We start from the raw sequence: 18,114 nt of genomic DNA on the forward strand, positions 1-18,114 counted from the left end.
CCTCTCTCTGTTCTTATAGAAGTCATTATTTGGGGCAGCCTCTCCGAGTCAGGGAAATGATGGGAGCTGATAACAAATCTCCTTTCTGCTCGCAGCAGGGTGTGAGGCTCTTTCTGGACAGAAAGAAAAACAAATTAAGTTTAGAAATTGTTATTATTCGAGCTTAACAGCAAGCCTGAGGTCAACAGCTGGGAGCGTTTGGAGCTGATTATCTGCAGAGCTGAAGTGAGAGCCTGGAGTGAGCCCTGGGAGTGGGTTCCCTGTGCAAGTGCCATCCTGGCAGAGAGCTGGGGACCATGGGGGACTGGCAGGGCTTGGGGGATGATTTTTCTTGGTTTGACTCCACTTGTCCTGCTCAGGGAAGCCACTGGAGCAGAGCTGCCTGCAACTCCTTTTGGGGGGCATCGGGTAAAGATCCCTCATCCCATTCCTTGGGCAGGGTGAGGGTTCGGTCCCGAATGGCTCCGGTGATCCCAAGAGGGGCCTTGTCACAGCCATGAGCGGGATTTAGGCTTGGGCAGGCTGAAGGGCTGAATGTTCCCTCCTCTGGCTCCCTGCTTTGGGCATGGGGGCAGCGCTGCCTCTTCCTGGCAGGCGGTGGGTACGAGGAAGTTTCCCCCTCTCCCGGCGTTTCCCGGTGCAGCCGGTGAGGATGAGGAGGTTCTCTCCTCTCTCCCGGCGTTTCCCGGTGCAGCCGGTGAGGATGAGGAGGTTCTCTCCTCTCTCCCGGCGTTTCCCGGTGCAGCCGGTGAGGATGAGGAGGTTCTCTCCTCTCTCCCGGCGTTTCCCGGTGCAGCCGGTGAGGATGAGGAGGTTCTCTCCTCTCTCCCGGCGTTTCCCGGTGCAGCCGGTGAGGATGAGGAGGTTCTCTCCTCTCTCCCGGCGTTTCCCGGTGCAGCCGGTGAGGATGAGGAGGTTCTCTCCTCTCTCCCGGCGTTTCCCGGTGCAGCCGGTGGCGCAGCCGGTGCTGCCGGTGCAGCCGTTGCCTGGGAACGGCGGTCGCAGAGGCAGAGAGACGCGGGGATCGCTGTGTCGGTGAGCGGGGGGGTCCTCGGGAGGGTCTCCGGGGGGTTCCCTCGGGACAGCAGGAGGCACCGAAGCCTGGAGGAGTCTTGGGAACGGTTCCGTGTGAGCGCGGTGAGACCCGGCGACCCCGGCCGCTCCCGAGCTCCCGTCCCGCCTGCCGAGGCCCGGGGAGGGCTTTTCCCAGGGCCTTTCCCCTCCCGTGAAAGTTTTCTGTGCACAAGGTTTCGGTGTTGCTCAAATCCAGACCCGTGAAGCCGGAGTGAAGCAGCTGCCGCCCAGGAGCAGCTCTGTGCTCACAGGGACTCTGACAAAACCCCATCCGAAAGGGAAATTTCCGTGCCCGGCGCGGTGTGCGGGCAGCCAAGGGAGGGAGCCTGCGCTCAGCTGGAATAACCGCTGTACTGGGCTTCTTTGTGCTCAGTGTGGGAGCTGAGAAGTGGCTCTGGGACCCATTTCACAGCTTCACAGGTTCCCTTTTCTCCTGCTGTGACCAGGTTGTTGTGTAGCAAAATCTGGGAGAGTGTGTGTGGGGAAGTATTTCAGAGCATCTCCACACCCCAGCTCCCTGGGAGGAGGGAAAAGGTGTGGATGGATGGTCCATGTGAAGTTACATTGGAGTGACCCACTGAGCAAAGAGCAGCACTAAGCAGTGAACCCAGGCAGATGTCCCAGGACAGACAGACAACTCTGGAGACGGATGTGCAGCCTGAGGAGGTGAGGACAGCACCATGAAAAGTTTGAGACAGGGTCTGGGGCAGATCCCAGTAGAAACAGAGCCCTTGGGATCTGAGACCTGCTGGGGTTCATTCCCAGTAGCCACAAAGCAGTTCCCATCCAGACCATCCCAGGAGCCAGCATTCACCAAAACCTCTCTTCCTTTTCAAGGATGCCCTTGCAGCTGCCACGGAGAAGAAAGGAGCACCAGAGGATAATGAAGAGTCACCATTGTGTCCCCGGTCGTCTCCTTTAGGTATGGGGATCTCAGACACCCTGCCCAGCACCTGGGCTGGGAGCCAGGGCACCCTGGGGGAAGGCACTGCTGGGACATCATGTCTGGAGGGTGCTTGACCCCCTGAACCACCCCCAGGACTGTCTGAGTCCAAGGGAGCCATCTCCAGCCCTCTCTCAGGCTACAGGGAGAAGCACACACATAAAGGCTCTGCCAGCATGGTGTGGGCGGCCACGCCGGGGATGCTGTTCCGGAAGAACAGGGACAGCAGCCTGCACCCCCTTGTGAGTACCAATGGGCACAGTGCCACCAGGGTGGTCCACATGGCACCTGGCACTCCTGCCCTGCTCTCTTCCATCACCCCACAGACCTTGTGTGCCTTTTTTGACCTGGCTGCTGAGAGCCAGGAGCTGTCTCTTCCCTGCAGGACCTGTCCTGGGTGTTTGGCTACAACAGCAGCCTGGCTGTGCACAGCCTGATGGACGGGGAGGACCGGGTGCTCCTGTACATCTCCTCCCACACAGTGGTCATCCATGATGTCCTGCAGAACAGGCAGTTCCACCTGCAGGTCTGGCACAGCTGAGCATCTCCCTCCTCCTCTCCCCCTTCTCCTGAACCCCCTCCCTCCATCTCTCTTTCTGGTGCCCTGTGCTCAGGGGTCACCTATAACCAAACCCAGGAGCAACCCATACAAAAGGTATGAACAGAACAGCCCCAGGTTTGCAGCCTCCAAGGCACTTTGCTGCTTCCCTCCCCCAGGGCCACACAAATGTCATCTCCTGCCTGTGTGTGAGTGAAGACAAACGCTGGGTTGCGACTGCCGACCGAGGGCCAGATGCTCTGATCATCGTGTGGGACTCCTACTCTGGGTAAGCTCCCAGGAATCTCCTCTTTTGGAAAGCCCCTGTGTCCAGTAAATCACTCAGGACCAACTCCAGTCTCAGCTGAGAGTAAAATGGGAGAACACAGGGATAGACTAAAAAGCAGCAAAGGAACCAAAACCAAACCAAGTCCTTCATAGTCCTTGTATCACCCACACTCATGGGACACTGAGACGGGGCAGAGCTCCCCCAGACTAAGTACATCACATCTCTATGCTGTAGGATCTTCAAAGACCCCTGGTGAGTTGTTTCCCAGTGCCATTTACTTGGGAGGAAGGGATGGAGGGGACACTGAGCACTAGCCTGTGGAAGCACCAGTGTTTTGCAGCCTCCCTCCCTCCCTCCCTCCCTTCTTCCACGAAGACCAGGGTGGGTGGGTTGTGCCTCAGACGTTGCCAAGTGACTGCCTTGAACCCCCTGTGCTGCCAGGAGCACCCATGGATCTCTGCTCCGTAGGGTACCCGTGCGCACCATCTTCGAGAGTCATTCAGAGGACGGGGTCTGTGCCATTGCCATTTCCCAGGATGCCAAGTATTTGGTGACCATTAGTGCTGCTACTGTGCAGGTGAAGAGAATATCTCCTCTTTCATAGCTTTGCAGGATAGAGACCTGGAAGTTTTTGCAGTGCAGCACAGGGGAGGTGGGAATTCAGATGGGGAGAACAGGAGGGAAGGGGAGCGGGTTTGCAGAGTGATGCTTTGTTTTTGCTGAGCCATTAGAAGACAGACCTGGATTTCATTAAAGTGAATGCTGCAGAGTTGAGAAAATGGATCTTAATTTGGGATAAAAGCTTCTGACTTCATCACTTTAATCTAAGCAATTTCTAGCATTATTTCCTGAAATTAAGCTTTCTGCTGCCAGGCTGTGCTGGGTTTTAGCCTGCTCCAGTCTTTTAGGCCACACCATCCCCTGCAGTAGGGAATGGGATTCACCTGGCTTCCCAAACCTCCCAGAGAGCCATGGGAGTGTTCCTTGGATTTTTCTCCCCTTCTCTTTCAGAAAGTTTGTGTTTGGAAATGGACTTTGCCCACAGAGAAACCCATATGCAGCACAGAGCTGGAGCCTGAGTTTGGGTATCAGGTGAGTGACCATGGCCAAGGGTGGCAGAGGGGATGGGCTGGACTGGGCAGCCCCATCCTCACCTGCTCCCCCCGGTACCCCCATGGGAGGCAGGATCACACCCCACCTCTGGGGCATCCTGATGCAGCAGAGCATCCCAAGGGGTCATCCCTGTTCCTCTAATGCCTGACAGGCATGGGGTGTCCTCTGATTCCAGTTCAGTGCAGCTGGTGAGGTGGTTTTGGATAAAAGCAGTGTATTTGGATGGAAGCATAAGCAGAAGGCATTGCTCAGCTTGGTGCTAATGCAAGTCTTTGAATTTCAGGATTATGTAATTTTTAACCCTCAGAATCCCCATGAGTTTGTCAGCAACAGCAAAACCCAGGTGATATTTTACCTGTGGGTAAGTAGGGACATGGGAAGTCGTGTTTCTGGTGCCAGAAAGGAGATGGCGGGGGGGCTCAGGGGCCAGGTGTCTGTCCACAACTGGGGTCACTCTGCAGATCTGTCCCTTCCCTGCTCCCTGCCCTTGCCAGATCCCAAAGTGGTCTGGGACAGAGTATCCCACTCCCTCCACTCCCACACTGGTCAGGTCCAGCTGTGGCAGGGATGCTCTTCACCTCTCCCACTCCTGCTTTCCCATGGGCCTTGTGCCATTCAGCAGCTTTTGGAAAGAAGCAGGTGGAAGGAGAGGATGTTTTGTGCTCTCTGGAAGAGCTTGGAGCCTTTCTGCCCCAGGAGCCCTGCTTTGGTCACCACAGTGTGGGGCCAGTGCCCAGATGGTGGGGAGGGCCATGCTGGCACTGCAGAGCTCGATTCCAAAATCCCTGTTCTGGATGTTTTCTCTGCTTTCCCCAGGATGATTCTGGTTTGCAGTACGGGGCACCATTCCTGAGCAAGCAGGTGAGCACAGCAGGGAGGGACCACAGCATGTCACCCTCTTGGCTTTCCTGCTGGCAGCAGCACTGTCCCTCCCCATCCCCTTAAGCAAAACCAGTGGCCATGGCCTCAGCCTGTCCCTCTCAGACAGGGACAAGCCAGATTTGCCCAAGCTGAGCTCAAGCAGGGCTCTCTCTCCAAAGTGCCCCACTGCATTTTCTCCTGGGGCTCTTGTCTCTTGTCCTGCTGTGGGACAGGAAAGGAATGCCATGAGGGAATACCAATCTCTCTGTTTGAGGAGGGCAGAGCCAGCTCTGGGATGAAAACACAGCCTGGCTGCTGTCTCCACAGACCTTCAAGTGCCTGGTGGGACGGTTCAGCCAGTCGGTTTTCCATGTTAACAACACCCAAGCTCTGACGGGCACCTCGGCCGGGAAGCTGGTGGTGTGGGACATGGACAATCCCCGCACTCTCCCCGAGGAACTGCTGGCCAAACCCCACGGAGTAACAGCCGCCAAGGTGGTGTCACTGCAGAAGGAGAGTCTTACTGTCCTGAAAGTGTTGGAGAGGTAACAGGGCAGCCCTTTTCAGTAGCTGTAGGTACAGTCCTCAGGTACCTCAGCTGTAGGAGTGGCAGAGATAATGTCGGAGTTTTAAGTCACTTGGCAGCATGGTCACTCATGCAGGTTTATGAGTAGTTTTCAGCAATGGATTTGTCTGGGGGTGGAAATGAAGTTGAAAAGTCGTGGTGATGCGACGCCAGCTCTCCTGGAGTTGCTCTGACAGTGGCTCGGCCTCCTGGCCGCTACCGGCAGAGGGAGCAGACAGCCACCAAACGCCGCGACAGCCTTGGGGACACGGCAGGGACACGGCAGGGTCACAGCAGAACCTGTTTTCTGCACAACCCTGGCTTTCTCTTGCACATCTGTGCAGGGCTGTGCTCGTGTGCTTGTGCAGAGAAATGCGGAAGATATTTGCTTCCGCCCAAGGATGCTCTCCAAGAAATATTTGGGAGCTGTCAGTCAGTGTGATTAATAACTTTCCCTTCCCTGCAGCTGTATAGCCACAGGTGATGTGAAAGGGCAGGTTAAATTCTACGATGGGCAGCTGCGGCTCCTCACCATCTACAGCCACGACAAAGTGGGTCCCATCTGGTCCATCTCCTTCTCCCCAATCCTTCGTGATCCTCCCAGTGCCCTCCCAGGCAGCAGCCAGCCTTTTCTCACCAGGTGAGTGTCACTTTACCAACCCAGGTCTTCTCCTGTGTCTGCCTTGCAGCTGAAAGCTGGGAAGGTGCTCAGTGAGAGCTGCTCCATGAGCTTCTGCCTGGTCTGGAGCAGGATTCAGCCCTGTGCCCAGGCTCCTGGGCAGGAGTGAGAGGGAGTGTGGGTGGGTTCTAGCACATCAGACTCTGAGCTCCAGGTGATGCCTTAGTGCAGACACGGCGTTAGTGTAGGCACAGTGATGATCAGTTTCTCTGTCACGTACCTGGCACACCAGGCAGTGTTAATGCTGAGCCTCCAGAGCTCACTGGGCCCCTTAATCCCCCCTTAAACCCTCCCCAGGCATGGCTGTATCCAGTTGGATTTTATCATGGCTTGGCAAGCTAACTGGGGCTGTGGCACTGGGACAGGGTTGTACCACGCTGACTGGTCACCAGCCCCTCTGTGTCCCTCTGCGTGACGTAGCTGTGCCTGAGGATTTACAGGGAGTCTGCAGGCCACATGAAGCTGTTGGGTGGCTCCATCCAGCCTGCAAGCCACATGTCTGTCACTCCTGTTAAGGCTTTCCTGGCAATGTCTGTTCTTAGCCACGCATGTTTTCCAAAGAGCCATATGGGACAGATTCTTCTCCAGCCTGGAGCAGTGTCCTGGAGGATGGTTTGGTTTCCCAAAGGGAAAGGGAAGGCTTGAGCTCATCCCCAGAGGCTGGTGGGATTAGGAATGGCTGGAGAGCCCAGCTAAGGCACGCAAGGGGTCCAGGCACGTAGAGTCCATCAGTGCCTGGGCCAGATGTGCATAAACTGGTGGCTGTGATGGAACAGCTGGCCAAGAGGCTGTGCTTCCCCACTTGTCTGTCTGTGCAGCTCCCAGACTCAGCCTGGAGAAGGCTCCAAGGAGACCTTATAGCACCTTCCAGTGCCTCAAGGGCTCCAAAACAGCTGGAGAGAGACTTTGGACAAGGGTAGGAAGTGACAAGACAAGGGGAAAATGGCTTAAAATTGACAGAGGGCAGGGTTAGATGGGATATAGGAAGAAATTCCTCACTGTGAGGGTGGTGATGTCCTGGCACAGCTTGCCCAGAAAAGCAGTGGATGCTCCATGCCTGGAATTGTTCAAGGCCAGGCTGGATGGTGCTTGGAGTAACCTGGTCTAGTGAAAGATGTTGAAACAAGATGATCTTTAAGGTCCCTTCCTACTCAAACCACTATGGGATTTCTGTGTGATCCTCTCTTGTCCCTTTTACTGGGTCCAGACTCAATCAGGCAGACTGAAACTGTACATATTTGTGCTGTGATATGAATAATTATCCTGCTGTCTGCATCATCAGTCACACAGTGAAACCTCTCTGCTGTGCTGCTCAGCATGGCCAAGTGAGCAGACAGGGACTGAAACTGCCCTCTGACCTTGGCCATGGCAGCACGGTCAGTGTGGAGCCACTGGCAATGGTGGCGTGGAGACATGTGAAAAGGCCATTCAGAGTATCTCCAATTGCTCATTTGTCCATCTCACACACCAGTGACTTGCAAATGGCAGGAGCTCCCCAGATATCATTCATCTTCTGGCTTGCCCAGCCAGGTAGAAAATAGAACTGGTTCCAGTGTCTTCCCATGGCCATTTCCCAGGTCATGAATACAAAGTGTCACTTGCCTTCCAGGTCAAGGAGCGTTTCCATACTGTGTATCACAAAATATAAGTGATTGTCCAACTAACTTGCCAAAAAGAGACTGATGTGTAATATAGCTTGCAGGGACATGAGCCAGTTGGTCTGATTCATCAAATTCTGTTTCTCTCACGCTAAACAGGAACTTTATCCTTTCAACCTCTGATGCAACCATGTTCCATGTTGCAACAGACAGCACAAACTTTGAAAGAATCATGACAGAGGCAAAGAAAGCTGTGAATGCCATTGCCTGCCACCCTCAGGAACCATTCGTGGCTGTGGGGAGTCACTGTGGGCTGCTGAAGGTGTGGGAATACAAGCAGACCCAGTACCTCGTTAGCAGGATATTCACTGAGGCTGGCATCCAGTGCTTATCCTATGATCCTGAAGGTATCCCAGCCCTGTGACTTCTCCATGTGCCAAGCACTGGCCTTCCTGGGAGGAGTGCTGGTGTCATGAGAGGTTTCTGGTCTGCTTTCCAGGTCATTTTCTGGCCGCTGGTTTTACTGATGGAAGCGTTTACATCCTTGATGCAATTTCCCTTCAGTCCATCTGCAAGGAATTCCAGTTCTCGCAAGGTCCCGTGACTCACATCAGCTTCTCTCACGATTCCAAGTACCTCGCAACCGCTGTAAGCTTGTTTTTTCCGCTCGGTGATTTACATGAGCTGCTCGCGGGGCAGCTTTGGGAGGGACTGGGAACTGCCGGCCATCCTGCGAGGCACAGAGCGAGCAGGGCAAAGGGCCGTCCCTCCCCGGGGCTTGGTGACTCTGAAATGCAGGACGAGCAGGGCAGAGGGCTGTTCCTCCCCTGGGGCTTCCTGACTCCGAAATGCTTTTCCTGCTTTGAAGAGTCACTCTGTAAAAACGTCATCAGTCAGCAGTGCCCAGTCCCTAACTTTAGTGACAAATCTCAGCTCTGCATCCATCTGAAGAAGGGGCTGGAGCAGGGATTTCCTCCTGGCTGGTGCTCTGGGAGGGGGCTGCTCCCTCAATCCCATGTCTTGCTGTACAATTTTTGAGGGAGCATTGAAGCAGTTTGGCTCAGAGTTTGTAACAACTGGTGATGATCTGTACAAAGAAAAAGATTTCCCTCACTGAGCTTTGTCCTGTTGTTGCAGGATGAGAATTATTCAGTGACTGTTTACAAGAGAGTCCTGCAAAATGGGAGCAGATGCTGGGAACATCTGGCAGGGCTGGACTCCCACTACAAACCCATCCGGAGCATCCTCTTTGGGGTCCACTCAGACAGCAACGAGCCCAGGCTCCTGAGCCTCGGGGAGGACCGGCAGCTGGTGGGTTGATGCAAAAGTTTAAAGGACAGTGAAGCTTTGTGGTTAAAGGTGTGGGGCTGGACAAGGCCATCAAAGGAGGCTCCATGTTTGGTTCCATGGCTCCCAACCCTCTCCCCACCAGCTCCATTGCTGGGGGTTGTTTCTTAGCCTGGTCTTGGTGCCGAGGCTCTCCTATTGTGGCTTCTCCAGGAGATGCAAATCCAGCGAATCCACAAGGTCATGGGTGCAGGGCAGACCACAGGGGAGTTGCTGTGTTTCCTTGTCTTCCCTCCAGGTTGAATATGACCTGAACAGCAGCATTAAGGACCACTTGGTGGTCACACACAGGGACAGGCTGGAGCAGGTTGCGGTGCCCCTGTGCTTGACCTGGTACCCACAGCTCAGCACCGAGTCCTTTTTCCTCACTGCCAACAATTGCTACAAAATGAAGCTCTACAACACGACGACCAAAATGTGCAGGTAGAGGATTGATTCGGGCCTGCCATTGCCTGGGAGCCTCCTCCTGACCCTGTGTTCTCCTTGGTCTAATGACCACCATACTCCCACTCATGAGCATGTGATTTTCCATCTGTGATGCAGATCTTGGGATGGTTCTAGAGCCCTCAGGTCACTCCATTCTTATGTCCACTCTGCTGTTCACTAATGTGTTGTGGCTGCAGGTGGATCTTGGTCTACTGACTATATTGGACCTGAGATGTAGCAGTTAGACATCAAATAAAGAGATTGGAGTCCACATGAGCAAAGCACAATAATCCCTGAGCACTAAATTAATTTCTGAGCCCCAGCCAGGGACCCTGTCCTATCCTGTTCTCTCAGCCAGTAGCACAAAGCCTCTGCACACCTCCCCTATCTACCCATCGTTCCACACAACAGCTGTTCAAAAATGTTTTGGGTGGCCTAGAGTGGATAAATACATTGTTTGCCTTTAGAAAGACCCTTTTGGGACCAACCTATGGCTCCCCCTTGGAGAAGATACAAATCCTCCCTAGGACAAGCTCTGCGGACCCCCAGCAACACTACCTGGTGTACATTACAAAGGACAAGGTATGGAGCCCCACCTGCCCAGCTGTACAAGAGTCCCCACTTGCAGAGCTGGTGGGCCCTTGGGAATTTCCTTGAAGATGAAACCACGTGTCCTGCCTGAAAGCTGAGCAAGCTCCTGGGGAAGAGGATGTGGCACAGCCCCAGTGGGACCTCCAGCCCTCCCAGACTCCCTCTTCCCTTACAGGTGGGCTTGCAGATGCTGCCTGTCGATGGCAACCCCCACAAGTCCTCAGCCTTCATTTGCCACCCGGATGGTGCCTCTGACTTGGCCATCTCCCACGATGGGCGTTACATCTTTACAGCTGGGGGGAAGGAGCGCACTTTTATGAAATGGAAGGTCAACCTACAGTGAGTTATGGCAGGCAAGGGAATCTTGTTACTGCTTTCCACAGCTGCTTGGTTGACCCATTGGGCCCCAAGCAGCTATGTGGGGTGGCAGCTGAAACAGGAGGGACATATTTTAGGGGGTCTTGGTCCCCTCACTGTGATGTAGGAGGGAATAAGCCAGCAACCCTCACAGGGGTGGCCATAGTGCTTGAACAATACTCCAGTCTGGGAAACAGTGTCCAAATGGTAAGAAGCTGGGCAGAGGATTTTCTGCTACTTGTAAGGGCCTGGCCAGTGCAATGGGAGATTGTCAGGGTTAGGCAGGGACCAGAGGAGCAGCAGCACTGGCTGCAGGAGGAGCACACAGGGCAGCTGCTGATACAAAAGTGTCTGCCCTCCAAATGGAATAGGAATTTGCTGGGAAATCCCCCCTGTTTGAAGACTGGATTTAGGACAAGCCACCTTAATCCTATAAAGCTTTGCTTACATGAATAAATGGCCTGCAATAAATGGGGTGGTTGAAGAGTGGAGGCTGCTTTAACAAAGAAGGATCTCCAGGCTCTGGCCCAGAACATCAGCAATGAATCCTGCCAGATTTCTTACACTGTCCTCTGCAGGCTTCCCTCTGCCAGATCCCTTGGGCAGTGCTGCCAGATGTACTCCCACATGACAGGAGGGTAAAACAGCAAAGGCAGGATAGATATTTTGGTTTCTTGGCATGTCAAGGGCCAAAGCTGCTCAATGCAATACATGTTTGGGGCACAGGCTCTCCCCTCATGGCTGCCCAGTAGATACATTTGTACATAGAAATGGAGCAAGGCAGCTGTGAATGGCATGAAAACTGCCAGGCCACCATGGAACCACTTCACACTTCAGGGACTGGGAAGGGAACTTAGTCCATGGCAGAGTTAGGATAGTGTGGCATGGTCTCCCTCAATCTGTGCTGTTTTGGGTTTTTGTTTTTTAAATCCTGCACAACACCCTCCTAGCACAGAGTACTTTGTCTCCTGGTTTCTGGGAAATAACTCCATGGGAGCTGGCTTTTAGCCCTTGCTCCTGTGTTTGCCATGTGGTGCGCACCTGGGAAACACAACTGCCCCTCACCTTCCTAGGACCATGTGGTTAAGACACACACTGGTCCTGCAAGGAACACATTTTGCAGGTACCATTTGCCCTGAGGAAAGCCCAAGGAGTGCCAAGCCAGCTCACCTTCATGTGCCAGAACAAAGGAAACTTGGGTTGGAAAGCAATGGGTTTATTTATTTTCTTTTCCACTTTGTGTGGCTTAAACAGTCGGGGGTCAGGATAAGCGACATTTTAAGGAAGGCAATAGAATATAAATGATCCTTCTTTATAATGGTTGGCCAGAGTCCAGGCAACATTGAATTTCTATGTAATTTGTTTTTGGAGTGAAGTTTTTGATGAGCTAATTATCATTTTATTGCTGCTTCTGGCATCTTGTGAATCTCCACTGTGTTTAATACCCAAATAACTTAATTATGAAAAAAGCATGAAGCTTGCAAAAAAACCCCAGTGGAAGCAGCACTACCGGGGTGTGTGTGAAAGCTGCAGCCTGGCTGCCAGGCGTGGGGTATTATGTGGCAGTGCTATGCCATGATTGCACTTCCAGGCTTGGTTTCTTTTTACATCTGCACAAGCCAAAGGGATTCTTTTGGCTCCAACTGCCTATGAAATTGAAACAAAGAGGTGGCTACTCAGGCACTTTCAGTTTAATGCAAACTGCACCTGCAACTCCGTCGCCCGCCACGGCGGAGGAAGTCGGGTAATGGATTGCACTGAGTTACTGGGGAAAAATGTGTTGGATCAAGGAACAGGGAGTTGTGTGGTTTATTGCAAACACCAAGCCCCAGCCTTCTCTGCATGTTCAAAATGCTGATCTAGCTAATTCATCTCCCTCAATGTCTCTATAAGGAAGCAGAAAAGCCAAATGCCAGACACCAAGTTCAAGTCCATGGAAAAGCTCCTGGCTCCCAGCCCTGTACTCATTCCACTAAACAAGAGGACCATTCAGTAATAATTAATTCCCACACTGTGCTATTGTATGTAAAACCTGGGTATGAAATATGCTGTAGAAGTGCAGCTGATGATAAAATAGCACAAGGTTCAAGGCAGTGCTTTTCTTTCCTGAATTCTGAGGCCCAGGGATTTTATTTATTGAAAGTGTCTGTGAACAACGCCTAGAAAAGGAACCATGAAAGCTCTCCTCACATGAACCCTTCCTGTACCTTCTTTTCTTCACTTTCTGCCAGTGTCTTGGATGCTGCTGCTTTCCTGGGTGGGGAGGACTTGATCCCATTTTACAACCTCCTGGATGGCGGCAGAGAAGGCAAATTCTTCAGGGTAATTATCTCACTGTGAACGCTGTCTGACCACATCTGGTTGGTCTTTAATTTATACAGGCCTGACATTTCTTTATGTTTTGTCCAGCTAGCCTTTAACAGCAATCTCATTGATATGGCTGTTAGTAAACCCTAAAAGGAGCCTTATCTTCTGTGCCTGTTGGTAACTGAAATTTGCAGTGTTTGTTTGAATCCCTGGCAGGAACTGGAGGACTATTTTTACTACGTACAGCTGTGCAGCCAAGGTATCAAAACACTGGAGACCAGACAGGTGTCAACACATATTCCCTTGGAGGAAATTCCTTCTGTAATGAGAGCAATAGGATTTTATCCATCAGAGGAAGAGGTTGGTCAGCTGTTTTTATTGTTGTTATTAAAAGAAGAAAGAGCAAGACTGATTGCAGTTCCCAAGTGTTCTAAGGGCCAGATTCTGACCATTGCCATGCTAGATGGCTCTGGGATGTCAACGTATTTTTATCTGCTCTGCATCAATATAGTAGTGGCCACAATCTGGCAGAAAATTCCTTAAAAAGTTTCCTTGCTAGCAAGTTGGGCAACTGCAGAAGAAGGCAGAGCAAACCTGAAGCCTGACAGCTCAGAGTTGTTCAACAAGGCAACTTCAGGGTCAAAATTTTACAGCAGAGAGAACTGATTTAATAAGGGTGCTGCTTCTTCCCCTTTGTGTGGCTGTTTCTCCAAGGCAGTTTGTACTGTACACAAAGCTCATTTGTAATGTGTAACCTGGCATGACTGAATCCGAAGCAAGGAGATTTGAATAACGGCCTCTGAGCACCAGCTCCAGCCTGTCACCGCAGGAGAGGCTCTCCCAGGGGAAGAGGTGCATCACTGCGCTCCCTCAGCCTTTCTGCGGGGGAGATTGTGTTCATCTCTTCCGTGGCACAGCAACCCACAGGCTGCTGAGGCGCTGCTGTGAGTCTGTGCCACCCCATCTGCCCAGGAATGCTCTGCCAGAAGAGCCACCAGATGGGAGGCAGGACCGTTGCCACAGCCGCCACCAAACTGACTCACTTGGGAGCCCCCACAACCAGCAAGTGTTTGTCTGAGCTGGGGCTGCTTTGCCCTGGTGTCAAGTTGAGGTGTTATCTCTTCATACTGTGTTAGATCTTTTCCTTGGGTTATTGCATTTTTGCCTCTTGGGGACACAGAGAACATATTCCATTGGGAAATGTCTCTGGAATAATAACTGATAATGCCCCACGCTTCCCCAAATTAAAATACAAACAGCATTTCAAGCATGGAAACAGAGGTGCTGAGCTGTTGTGAAACCAGGCAACCTACAATCAGTAATAAATCCAGAGAGAAGGTTCGGCTCTCTCTAGTGTTTTAATAAAAGAAAAGCAGGAGGGAGAAAAGGCAGCTTGGGCTGAGTAGCAAAGCTTTTGGGAATTGGTGTTTTTCTTTTGTAGTTCAGTGGGGTTGATATAAAACCTAATCCCAGATCAGCCAGAGCCGAGCAAAAATGACTGTTCTTGCTTGGCATGACGTTTGCTACAGGAAAAATATAAGGCTGAGATTTCCCTCTTCCCTGGGCTTCATTCAGTGGAAAAACTTGTGACACAAGGACAAAGGCCCAAGGCTGAATGCAAAGTCCTCCCCAGGGAGATCTTGCATCAGCTTCCCTTCCCGGGGAGCAGCAGGCCTGGTACGTGTTGGCACGGGGAATTCTCCCGGCATCTCGCTGCTGCCCGTGTATCTCTGAGGGGCTGCAAGGACAATGAAGGCATGGAGCAGATGCTGCCTTTTGGACACACATCTGCACAGCTGCCAACTGGGCTGACTCACAGCACCAGATTTCAGGAAAACCACTGGTATCCAGCACAGCCAGTGCTTGCCTGTTTGTCCGAGAGGAGCGTGAGGGACCCAGCAGTGCAGGGTGTCAGCCCCACTGAGCACGTTTCGGATTTGGCTTGTGCAGTCCCTGAACCACCCTAAACATGGGGAAGATAAGACTTCTTATCCAGCCAGGGTGTGCAGCCTGGTTCTATTGGGACCCTCGTGTTTGTGCTTCCAGACCAAGGATGGAAGATGGTTTGTTTACTGGTTTGTGGTTTGCCTGCCCACTCTTCCAGAGTGGAGACACAGCTGTGCCCAAGGTGCCAGTAACAGCTGCAGGGTCACGGAGTCCCTGTCACAAGAGAGGAAATCCAAAATGACTGTGTGTGTGCGACCCCCATCTTTACTTGTTATTGTCATGTCAGCAGGTGTGTAACTGTTGGCCATTCCCATCCTCAGCTGCTGAGTGCAGCTTCCTCCTGGGATGTGGTCATGGCACCAACACATGTATGGTTCAGGGACGTTTGCCTTCATGGGATTGGAAACTGGCCCAATGATCTTCAAAATAAAATATGTAACAATCTGCCTTGTCTTGATCTTTAGATTGAAGAAATGATAAATGAAGTAAAATTCAGCAAGTATGCAGATACTGGAGAAGAGGTGACAAAAATCAATTTAGACGATTTTATCAAACTTTATATAAATCATCGACCTGCACTTGGCTTGTCGATGAAAACCATACAACGAGCATTTCAGGTTCTTGGTTATGATAACAAGAAGGGAGACAAAGTTATTGACAGAGGAGACTTCCTGTCACTGCTTCAGTGCAGAGGTGAGTTATTTTGTTTCTAATATCAGTTTTATGCTTGCTAGTTCTGCCTGCAATTTCAGAACTTTTTCCCTGCAGCAAGAAATTATCCTGGAATGAGAACCTGGTAACCAGGGCAGGCATGAAGAACCACCTGCCTTCAGATTTTAAATTGAATAATCACATGTCTTGCCCCAGCTGTGCTTCTTTTACTGCTCTGGAAATCTCTGCTGGCCTGAGGTATCTCAGCTGTTAAATGATAAGTATGGATCTTGGCAAAATGTATCCTTCTCCCAGTGTGCCCTTATCTGAATTGCTGTTCTCTCTTCCAGTCACACAGGCTCTGGAAAAGTAGTATAAAACTGATAAAAGGGAGACAAGAAAGGAGGGATGAAATTGGTCCTGGGCTGCACCCAGTGTGAAAGACTGAAAAGATGGGATGATTTAGTTGAGCTGAATCAGGGAGAACACCATAAATGTGGGTGTTAATTTGCTTGTGGCCAGTGCTGTAGAGTGCTAATAACAAACTTTTATTGTCTTACTTCTGGTGTAAAAGCGTAGCCGAGCATTAAAACAGGTAAAGAGAAATGCTGGTTTACTCAGTACATCACTTGGCAAGATTCCTTGCCACAAAGATCCTTGGAAACCACGGATTCAACCAGTGTGAGAAAGGTTAGCTATTTATACAGATGGTGTGAACATCCATAAATAGGTACATCAGATAGAACAGTTTCATAACAGATCTATAACCTCATGCTCCAGGGCATGAGCCAACCACTAACTGGGAACAAGTGCTATGTCCATGTTATTTCAAGATACTAAATCAAGACTTTTCTCCACCTTTCTCTTCCTCTGTATGAAAATGGCTACATGGACTGTGCTCTGTGCCAGGAATTCTCCAGTGGGAATAGAAGCTCAAGCCCCTGCTACTACAATGTTGCTTAAAGAGCTGTCTGCATCAGAATTTCTTCCTTTGATTGACATTTTTCCCCAAAATGCTATAGAGAAGACAATTTTCCTTAGGATCAACATTTTCCTGCGTTGGAGTCGTGTGTTTCAGTTGGCAGTGTATATGTCCCTATCTCAGAGAAGCCAGATCTTCTTTTGAACTGTCCTGTTTAGTTTAATTTCAGTTGCTTTTGAGTTTTTGTGCTCTTCATAACCCACGGGCTGGTGGTGCTCTGTTTTGTATAGGGGAGCAGATGACAGAGGATGAGCTGGCTGAGTGTCTGACCACCCTGCTGGGCAGGAGACCCAGGAAAGAAGGATCTGAACTGGACACCTACGATTCCACAGGTACAGGATTAGCATTCCACACAGCACAGAAGCAGGACTGTTTCAATTCCCAAATGGAATCATTTAAATTTCAAACCCATTTACCCTGTTAGGCCAAGAGCTGTCAAAGCTGCTCAGATGGGATTGCAAAAATAGTCACAGAGCTACAGACTGTCCTTCATCCACGCAGCAATTGCATGGGTATATCTAAAAATAAATGGACAATGAACTATAACTGGGGCCTGACAAGATTACATTGCTGTTTATCTGCTGGCTGGAACTGAAATTAGAAACACACAGGGAAATCCCAGGGCTGGTTTCACCCAGGCCGCAGTGCCCATTGTAACAGAGCTGTCGGTAACGACCGCATTTGTCTGCAATTTATGTCCCAGTCCACACCAGTCTGGAACAGCAAATTATAGCACTGATTTGAGCCAAGAGGCTGAATTTAATTGCCCATTGTAATTGGAACTGCATTTTTGTACAATTCATGTCCCAGTCCCCACCAGTTTGGAACAGAATCTGTTTAGGGTCACTGGCAATGGGCCCCATGCAGCAAAGGTGCTGCTCCTGAAGGGAACTTTGAAATCCCTGGATCCCTCAGGATCCTAAATCACATCAAATCGACCACGTGTTAAAGTTGTCCCATGACTCCTCTGAGGCAGGGACCTGCTGCAAGGTGAGACACACAGATTTGGCAGGTTTAATTCCTGATATAAACACATAAAGTATCAAGCTAGTAAACCATCACTTTGTCATGATCCCTTCGTATATCTTTAAAAACATTTCATTCACTTATTGCTGCTTATAAATTTTACTGGAGAGCAATTTTGACATTGCTTCTGTGTGTCTTGTGATGTTGTTACTGCTCTCCAGGTGCAGCAGCTTTGACTGAAGAAGAAATTCCAGCAGAAATCACAGCAGAGATATTTGTTGCAGACATTCTTGGCTTACCTATTGCTGAACCAGAAAAAAAGAACAGAAGGAAAAAGAAGAATCTTTGATCTACAAAGACTCAGAATCTAGCTACCACTAGATTTTCTGTTTATTCTTACTTTCCAGGATCCTCTCCTCAAGTATCTGCAAAATTTATGGCTTGTGTTTATTGCAAAGTAAAGGTCACGTAGTTGCATTTCAGTCAAACTCTAGAATAAGTCCCCAGTTTGGCCCATGACACAAACCTGTAATTTCACACCTATATAGGGAAACACTGAATGGCTGGAAAGAATGAAGCAGGTGGCCACTCCATCCTTGGCTGGAACCTTCCCAGAAGTCATTTCAGGTGGGTTTATGCCAGACGCAGTCTATTTTCATTACGTTAAGACAGTACTCATTTGTGAAACCTGACAGCAAAAGAGCAATGTAAGAGTATTGTATTGATTACATACATTGATAAATGCTTTGACAGGTTAGAATGGATTTGTAATTATAAATCCAATGGACCTCGGTAAAGAAATAAATGCTGTGGTATACATTAAAACCACGCTTCTCTTTTGGCCTTTAAACTGACTTTTTCTTTCTGAAAGTAGTGATTC

At 50.6% G+C, this 18,114-nt stretch overlaps 1 protein-coding gene across 2 annotated transcripts; it reads left to right on the forward strand.

Annotated features, from left to right (window-relative positions):
• The first annotated feature begins 980 nt into the window (after window positions 1-980).
• On the forward strand, window positions 981-18,070 carry CFAP251 (cilia and flagella associated protein 251). Of its 2 annotated transcripts, XM_053993466.1 has the most exons (23): window positions 981-1,035; window positions 1,521-1,740; window positions 1,912-1,996; window positions 2,156-2,259; window positions 2,403-2,543; window positions 2,735-2,844; window positions 3,313-3,421; window positions 3,856-3,936; window positions 4,241-4,318; window positions 4,774-4,818; window positions 5,146-5,363; window positions 5,850-6,023; window positions 7,820-8,067; window positions 8,160-8,308; window positions 8,798-8,971; window positions 9,246-9,430; window positions 9,901-10,015; window positions 10,200-10,363; window positions 12,613-12,703; window positions 12,905-13,048; window positions 15,100-15,328; window positions 16,499-16,600; window positions 17,456-18,070. In XM_053993466.1, exons 2-23 carry the CDS (start codon window positions 1,690-1,692, stop codon window positions 17,581-17,583), a joined length of 2,925 nt encoding a protein of 974 aa, XP_053849441.1. In that variant the 5' UTR covers window positions 981-1,035; window positions 1,521-1,689; the 3' UTR covers window positions 17,584-18,070. The 2 variants fall into 2 exon arrangements, with proteins under 2 accessions (XP_053849441.1, XP_053849442.1); XM_053993467.1 differs by lacking the exons at window positions 16,499-16,600; window positions 17,456-18,070 and having other exon boundaries at window positions 12,883-13,048; window positions 15,100-15,187.
• The last annotated feature ends 44 nt before the right edge of the window (window positions 18,071-18,114 follow it).

This window comes from Vidua macroura, chromosome 18 (assembly GCF_024509145.1).
Source record: "Vidua macroura isolate BioBank_ID:100142 chromosome 18, ASM2450914v1, whole genome shotgun sequence".
Classification (NCBI taxonomy): Eukaryota; Metazoa; Chordata; class Aves; order Passeriformes; family Viduidae; genus Vidua; species Vidua macroura.

Bases quoted from the DNA above. Each gene is read 5' to 3' on its own strand.
- CFAP251 (XM_053993466.1), top strand. From the start codon at position 1,690: ATGTCCCAGGACAGACAGACAACTCTGGAGACGGATGTGCAGCCTGAG. The intron at 3,422-3,855 runs GTGAAGAGAATA...CTTCTCTTTCAG, and splicing joins TTAGTGCTGCTACTGTGCAG to AAAGTTTGTGTTTGGAAATG. The intron at 5,364-5,849 runs GTAACAGGGCAG...CCTTCCCTGCAG, and splicing joins GTCCTGAAAGTGTTGGAGAG to CTGTATAGCCACAGGTGATG.